This window comes from Aplysia californica, unplaced genomic scaffold (genome assembly GCF_000002075.1).
Source record: "Aplysia californica isolate F4 #8 unplaced genomic scaffold, AplCal3.0 scaffold00265, whole genome shotgun sequence".
NCBI classification, from domain to species: domain Eukaryota; kingdom Metazoa; phylum Mollusca; class Gastropoda; order Aplysiida; family Aplysiidae; genus Aplysia; species Aplysia californica.
The window spans coordinates 675,368-683,374 of record NW_004797535.1 but is presented as its reverse complement, the minus strand read 5'-3'; the positions used below and the strand labels follow the sequence as shown (position 1 = coordinate 683,374).

Here is an 8,007-nt window from a genome sequence, read left to right as displayed (position 1 = left end):
AAGAGAGAGAGAGAGAGAGAGAGAGAGAGAAGTAGAAGAAGATGAAAAAAATAAGTACCGTATTTCTTTGAAAGATTTACAATATCGTTTCAAGTGCACGAAATGGCTCTGAGACCAAGGACCCCATGAGAAATTCGGGAATAACAACGAAAGGAGTGTTTAGATAAGGCTTATCTGCTGATAATCACGAAACTTAACGATCTAATTGCCCCATTGCAGAAACTTTCGATTGAAGACGTTGGGTCGTTTTTGGCTACCTTCCGTTAACAACGCCAGACAGTATGATCGTTATGTGAAGTCATTCTTTGAGGTGTGCTTAAATACATACTCTTTTATTAGACTTTATATCTCAGTGTTAAGTTCAGTACAAACGCACGAGTAGGGATCTAGTCTTGAAGCAATGAAAAAGGAACTGAATACACTTCGTAGACAAAAGTTTCTCTCTTCTATTCTTCAAGGTCCTCATTTCATTTGTTCGGTTTTTCTTTGAAGATTTTTTGGTTGTTTTTTTCCCTCATTTTGTTTTTAGTTTTAACATGAGCTCAACAAGTAGCCTCCACCGACGTGAAACCATAAGAATCGCATCAAACGAAAATAACTTCCTATACTTCAATCACTATTAGCCTCTTTTTTCAGTTCCTTACCCATTCCCCCCATTCACTCATTCACATCGACTGAAGAAGGAGTATGGGTAGGAGAGGGAGGGGAAATGGGGTGTGGTCAATTTTTTTTTCCAGTCTTTATATTTGCCAGAGGTTCGAAAATCTACGGAAACGGTAAAGAGCCTTCCTAATTGAACCAAAAAGTAAAAATGTGTCATTTTGAAAGGGGTTGGGGAAACAACTTCAAATACTTCAATCCATATCAAGCAGACGGGTACACACGCACACGTGTAAATTTTACATGTTATAACACGTTTTGTTTTGCTTTCTCAAAAAAATAAAATCCAAACAAATTGAAAGGCAAAACAATTTGGTCGGTATGACTTCAGCTCACGTTTTCTTAATAAAAATTGTACTGTAGGCCAAAAGTATGCAGTCGTGTATCGCACTTCTACGCATTTTGATATCGCGATAAGCACTTTTGCTACCTGAGTAGGCTACGAGATGTTTCACTATCTCTGAACAGCCCAGACCGGGAGCAAGGAGTGGCCTGTGGCTTCTGGGTTTTGCTACATTTTCCAGTGCTGTAGTTTCGAACTTCTAAGGCTTTTTTTTTCAATTAAATATTTTTTACAAGTTTAATGATGACAGCACATACTAAATTTAAACCACCAAGATACGTGTGCATTTGATTTTTCTTTGAAAATTGCAATGTCATAGAGTGGAATGTAACAATATCGTGGGTTTTTTTTTAAAGCAACCCTTTTTTTTTTTTGCTCCCGGCTCTTAGTTTTTACATTTGTGTAAAGAGAAGCACATAGACATGTCAAATGTCGTTTACTTTAAAAGTCAAGACAGACAGGCGGAAGAAGAAAGGGAAAGTAAAGATGTAGGACCTTAAACTAGCGGCCTCTCCAGGGGCCTGCCCTAAATCCTAACAAAACATTATTTTTAATTAATGAGGGTGTTTTTATGCCCTCATCGACACACTTTAGATCTTATTATTTCAGGAGGCAGGCTTCGACCCTACTTCTCCAGGCCAACCCTGGCACGAGAGGAATACACAGTCCCAACAAAAAGACCAAGATACTCGATAAAGTTCTTTTCATACCACAATCGAGCCCTGGTCTTCTGCATGCGACGGCTATGAGCCTTCCCACTACGCCACAGATGCCTGTGCTGTCTTTTAAGATGTTATGAGTTATGCTATTGTTGACCATAATGTGAGAATTCACCAAAAAATTGCGTTCTGCATTTTGGTCCAGTTCGAAATTCGCATCAGAATGGGTTCTGATATCTCTCGCCTTCGGGAATATAGTTCTGTTCTGGTCGTCCGTTTCCGATATGGCCTTTTCTTTATATCTAGCAGAGAATTTATTTTGCCCTATTATTTTAAGTGAGGGGGGATTTGAAATGATTCCTCTCTGAGTACTTGGCCAAACTGCCAGATTATTTAGCGTTTATTACCACCAGAGGGTAATGAGTTCATTTGAAAAATCCCCCTTGTCCTTGAAAATGTCACGATAATATAGTTTTAAGACTTAAAGTCATACAGAAAGATAGATAGGCCAGCAAACAGACGGAGAAACAGACGGGTTTGTAAGAGAATAGTGTAGAAAAAACACAGTCATCACCAGAAGTTGATACGGAAACCTTGAGATAGTGACATTTTCAGCCACGGGATTGGCGGGGGCGACGAACAGGCGGGAAGGCGCCGAGACGTTACATTATCTGAGTCCAAAGTATTTCGACAAGAGCGCTTGACTGTGGGTGGAAAGACAGGGATCTCTCTCTCTCTCTCTCTCTCTCTCTCTCTCTCTCTCTCTCTCTCTCTCTCTCTCTCTCTCTCTCTCTCTCTCGTTTCTCTCTTTTTTTCTCTCGTTTTTTCTCTCGTTTTTTCTCTCGTTTTCTTTTTTTTCTTTCTCTCGCTTTCTTTTTTTCTTTCTCTCGTCTTCTTCTTCCTTTCTCACTCCTTCTTCATTTCTCTCTCCCCCAATATCTCTCGCCTTCTTTTCTCCCCCCCCCCCTCGGTCTCTCTCGGTCTCTCTCGGTATCTCTCTCCCCCTCCCCCCTCTCTCTCTCTCTCTCTCTCTCTCTCTCTCTCTCTCTCTCTCTCTCTCTCTCCTTACGAGGGTATTATGAACGCACATACGCAAGTGTGCATCCACGTGCAAGTATTTAAACATGTACGCGTTTGTGTATGCGTGTCTGTCTGCCAACTGCTTTTTTTCATCTCGAATAAAGATGACAATAGCAGATATAATGTAGTGGGATTGTCATTATTTTCTGATGACATCAAGTTCAAAAGTACTAATTTATGAATATAATTAATAAAAGAGTGGGCGAAGATTTTATTTTCTGGTTACTGGCTTTAACCAAGCACAGGCGCATGGAGTCTTCTAAAACAGACGTGTAGGCTATACCGTAATAAATCTGATTCGTCTAAAACACCCGCTTCACGGCCACTTGAGCAACAAAGAGGATCCAAAAATATGCCTTCCGGTCGCTCTCTGAATAAGCCTTTTCCGATACATCTCAAAGCATCAAAGGCACAAGGCCGACATACTGCGCAGTTTGTTTATTTAGTGGAATGGCAAGCCTCTCGACTCAAACTGAGAGCCCGCCATGAAGGACCACCATCGGGAAGCACGCTCAAGATGAAGCGAAACCACTTGAAGAAGCGACTGACGAAAACGTACTTAGTACCAACTTAGCCGGATATTCTTGTCGTATCTCTTTCTCTAATCTCCTCACTATCTCTATCATTTTCTAACGGGGTTTCGCGCGCTCAGCACCCGTCAGGAAAGATGTGGGCTCTTGGATTGTAGTAAGTCTCCCATATAAGGCTACTACGCATCCGCTCAGATACCCCCTCCCCCACGCTTTCCGCCCCTCTTTTCTTCTTCTCTGGTGTATCTTTTGCTTTCGCCCATACAGAAATCTCAGAGAAGGCGGGGCTGCGATTCGCGATCGGCGTGACTCGCGGCGCCAATTCCTATTCATCTGCGCTGGCCGAGTCAACGTGTCGAGAGAGGAGGGAGAGCTTCTCTTTGACTGAAGATTTGCCTTTTGTGTCTTGATCACAGAAATAAGGGGTTCCCCCCTTTGCACTACTAATTAAACTCGTCTAGAAAACATGTGTGAGACACGCCTTTTCTCAGCCTGTGAATGGTGTATGAATGGGCCTTCCTTATAAGGAACATGGTGTGGGCCCTTAACATGTGGTATACTGGGCCGGATATTTTTAGAAGTAGGATTTTCGTTTCAAAGCCCCAGCTGGCACTGATGACGTTAAAAATATACCTTTTTTTCTACGTCATAGTCATAGGACCCCGACATTCCTGTCGTGAGTGTGGTTACGGGGAGGGTATAAAAGATCTCGACGCCACGCATTTCGTCAGAACAACCGTGGCAAGAAGTTGAAGAACATAGATCTAGATCTAGAACTGAAGTGACTAAGATTGTTAGGAAAAGAGTACCAGTGATAGATAGATTTGTTGACACCACAGACAATTTTGCTTAAAACAAAGAGAGCTTTTTCCACGTATTCAATTCGCTAAGAGGACAAAACAAAGGATTACCTGAACAAGTTTATTCACTATACAAGACAACGAAATGGCTGGAATAATCAAGATTCTTCTTCTGGTGAGGCTTGCTGAAGTTATACCAAGCGGTGGATAGAACTTTTCTTGATTATGATAAATTAATTAGGTGTAGTCTATTAAATTTTCTTTTTAAAAATAAGTACAAAAGTAAGAAATAAAATAAAATAATATAAATAAATAAATAAATGAATAAGTAAATACATAAATAATAAGATCAGCATTTTTGTCTTCCTTTTCATTGTTATTTCTTTGTACTTCTTTAGTATAATGCTTGAAAATCGTCAATCATTTTCCTTAATCTAAGAAACCTATAGACCAAACATCCAACAAATGGGATACAGATTTCCCCCCGGGATGGTCACATCTTTTACTTTTAGCCTAGTGGAGCGTCTTTTTGCATGTACTACTGAACAGATTTGTTCTGTTTTTTAAAACGTAAGGCCAGGTTTATTTTTTGTGTTGCTTTAACTTTAAAGTCTCGGTCTTGGCAGTGAACGGGGGGTTACAAATAATCAAACCAAAATGTTCTGTGAACTCATCTAATAACACACACCCGTCTTTCTTCCAGACTCTCGCAGTTGCAACAGTAGCAAACTCCGCCCCGTCCCCTACCGTCCCCTCGTGTGGCCAGCCAGCCGATGTCGTCTTCATGGTTGACTCCTCCAGCTCCATCTGGCCCTATGATTTCAAAACGTTCGTCCTACCCTTCATCAAGAACGTGAGCTCTGTCTTCGATATCGGCCCCGGACCCCGCCAGACTAGGATTGGCGCTCTGACCTTTAGTACGGGCGTCAGACTGGAGTTTGATCTGAAGGATCACCAGAGCAAGGAGGGTCTTATGTCTGCCATCGACGGGATCGCTTCTCGCGGAGGATCAACCTATACCGATAAGGTAAGCATGATAGAGCCCTTTGTCCACCTATAAGATGTCTCCCGATTTACTACATCGGATCAGCAAGAAGAGGGCCGTTATACCGGCTAGATTTCTTGAAATGAATGCCAGCTTGAAACAACGTGATTCGATCGCCAAAAACCAGCAGTATTTAATTGCTTTTACGGGTCATATTTGTCTGAGCTCTATAGTTTGCAAAACAGTTTTTCTTTGTCATCTGGACTTCAATAAATTTACGTACTTTTTTTTAAGCTGACAGAGACATTAATATATATGAAATGCCATGCAAGTCAGTGACAACAGTCAATTCACTGCTTAAATAATTGTTAGATATTTTTGCAATCTAAAACAAACACGTGAACATTAAACAATATTCTTTTTGAAAAATAGAACACCACAGCCTTGCACAAATGTACCTTTTAAATTCTTTTAGGTGATCAAGGTTGTATCTGCTAATCTATTATTAGTATTATTAACATGCCATTGTTTCTTTACCCCTTTCTCACTCTTTCCTTTCACAAAATGGTCAGTATCGGACCGACGTTCCTTACAACATGAAGATTCTATGTAAATCTCGTTTCTATCAAACTCAGGCTCTGAAATTCGTGGATCGCCACATGTTCACGGCCAAGGCTGGAGCAAGGCCTGACGTCCCCCACATCATCATCGTCCTCACGGACGGCGACTCCTCCAACCACCGACGCACGGTCAGACAGGCCGAGAGGGCTCGCAATAATGGCGCCACCATCTTTGCCGTTGGAGTTGGTGACGTTGATGACAGAGAGCTGGAACTGATCGCTAGTTCACCGGCTGAGAGATTCAAGTTCAAAGTTACCGAATTTTCTTCCCTGGACAGGATCATGGTTGACCTGGCCATCAAGACATGTGGAGGTGAGAGCCGAAGCGGGGAGATCCTAAATTAAATAACGCTGACTTCTACTTCTAATTCTAGATACGAACGTAAAAAAAGGAAACTGACGATTAACACACTCGTGGCATTTACGCTTCAGTTGCACAAAAAGGGAAAATGCAATACGTATGATTATTAAGCAAAGGGCACATTTCTTTCTTAAATGTAAGGCCTATGGTTAATATGATAGCTTATTAATAATTTTTTACAATTTATAATAATAATAATTTATCAGTTTTTATTTCCTGCTTTTTTCCGCTTTGCAGCATACCTTGTATTGCATACCCGTCTCTAGAATCTCTTAAGAACATCCATAAATAACAGTTCTTTTCTTTTCATTTTCAGTATCTCTAACAACGACTACGACCACCACCACAACAACCCCCACAACCACAACACCAACGACAACAACCACAACACCCACAACAACGACAACTACAACAACAACGGAGGACCCAATGAATGGTAAGTACTTGTACCACGTTTGCGTTATCACTTAATCTGTAAAATGAATAATACTAGGCTATAGTTCAACAATTACAAGTTTGTAAGTGCACTAAATCATGAACTCTCACGCGCCAGGCTGCTGTTAAGATAAAACGAACCCATGGCATTCTTTAATGTCTTTGATATCTCTGCTATCTTTTTGGTGAACGTGGGGTCTTCCCGGAACTCACAAAAACTTTCAAAGATAATGTGTACATGTATCCTCCTACACTCTGAATACGTCTAGTGCAATCGTGACTTTAAAAAAGGATTGCATCAACGCATGATAGCCCGAATAATTCGGACCCCTAAAATTAAAAAAAACGCGCATTTTGTTTACTCTTGCTGCTGAATCATGAATACTCTTACACAACTTGAATACCGAAACAATACATTAACTTTTATGGCGAATGAGTGAAACGAGAGGTGTGCCAAGATAACGGCGATGCGGGCGATTAAAAAATCACCCCACATTAACATAACTAGCATAATTAAGGGATTAAAACAATAAAAATATTCATAATATGTAACGACGTTTGATAAGAACAATGTTTGTTTTCTTCATTCTCAGATTGTGGAGGCAAACCTGCCGACATTTTCTTCGTCGTGGACTCTTCAAGCAGCATCAGGCAAGTCGATTTCGAAAAGCGAGTTCTGGGGTTCCTGAGAGATGTCATCAAAGGTTTCAGCATTGGCAAAGACAAAACCCGCGTAGGGGTCATGACCTTCAGTGACACACCCCGTCTCGTGATCGGCCTGGATGATTACGTCACCAAAAAGTCTCTTTTGGCCGCTGTCACTCCTCGGGTTGTTCGCTACACTCTGGGGAAAACCAACACGGCCGCAGCCATCCGTGACGTCAGAAAATATGGCTTCCACGAGACCGTCAAACGCGGAAGTGACGTTGCGCGCATCGCTGTCGTCATCACTGATGGCAAATCATGGGACGAGGTGGAAACGAAGGAGCAGGCTCAGAAGTTGAGAGACACAGGCGTGACGGTCTACGCTATCGGGGTGGGCAAAGAAGTGAAGGAGGTTGAGCTGGAGAGCATCGCTAACTCCCCCATGGAGAATTTCGTCTTCAGTGTGGACGACTTCGCTGCGTTGTCCGAACTGAGAGGGGCACTGGCTGCCAAGACGTGCGCTGGCGATGACGAGATGCCTCTTTCCCAACCTCGTAAGTATTTTCATGTCGTACAATCCTCATTCTTACAGTCACAGATTTTTTGTTGTTAAGTTGAAATAAACGCCAACAATAATGATTTATCTTGTTTTCTGAATGCAAGCGTGAAGATTTTAATTCAAACCCTTGATGCAAATAAACTCGGCCTTCGAATACGAAAGAACCAGACGCAATATGAGGTATGAAAGGATATCCACCGGAATGAAATACGAAAAGCTTTGCGCATGGCATTTTCTGTTACTGATGTATTAATGTTAGCGTTAATGAGGTAATGTGTAAAGACAGGGAGAGAGAGAGAGAGAGAGAGAGAGAGAGAGAGAGAGAGAGAG

The 8,007-nt window shown here is 41.7% G+C and overlaps 1 protein-coding gene across 1 annotated transcript in view; it reads left to right on the top strand.

The window, feature by feature from the left end:
* The first annotated feature begins 3,988 nt into the window (after window positions 1-3,988).
* LOC101864629 (collagen alpha-1(XII) chain) overlaps window positions 3,989-8,007 on the top strand; it is a 7,334-nt gene continuing 3,315 nt past the window's right edge. Inside the window, exons 1-5 of the mRNA XM_035970413.1 lie at window positions 3,989-4,247; window positions 4,776-5,099; window positions 5,693-6,020; window positions 6,355-6,474; window positions 7,067-7,672. Of these exons, the coding sequence (XP_035826306.1) occupies window positions 4,218-4,247; window positions 4,776-5,099; window positions 5,693-6,020; window positions 6,355-6,474; window positions 7,067-7,672 (1,408 nt within the window). The 5' untranslated portion in view covers window positions 3,989-4,217. The remainder of the gene's footprint in view (window positions 4,248-4,775; window positions 5,100-5,692; window positions 6,021-6,354; window positions 6,475-7,066; window positions 7,673-8,007) is intronic.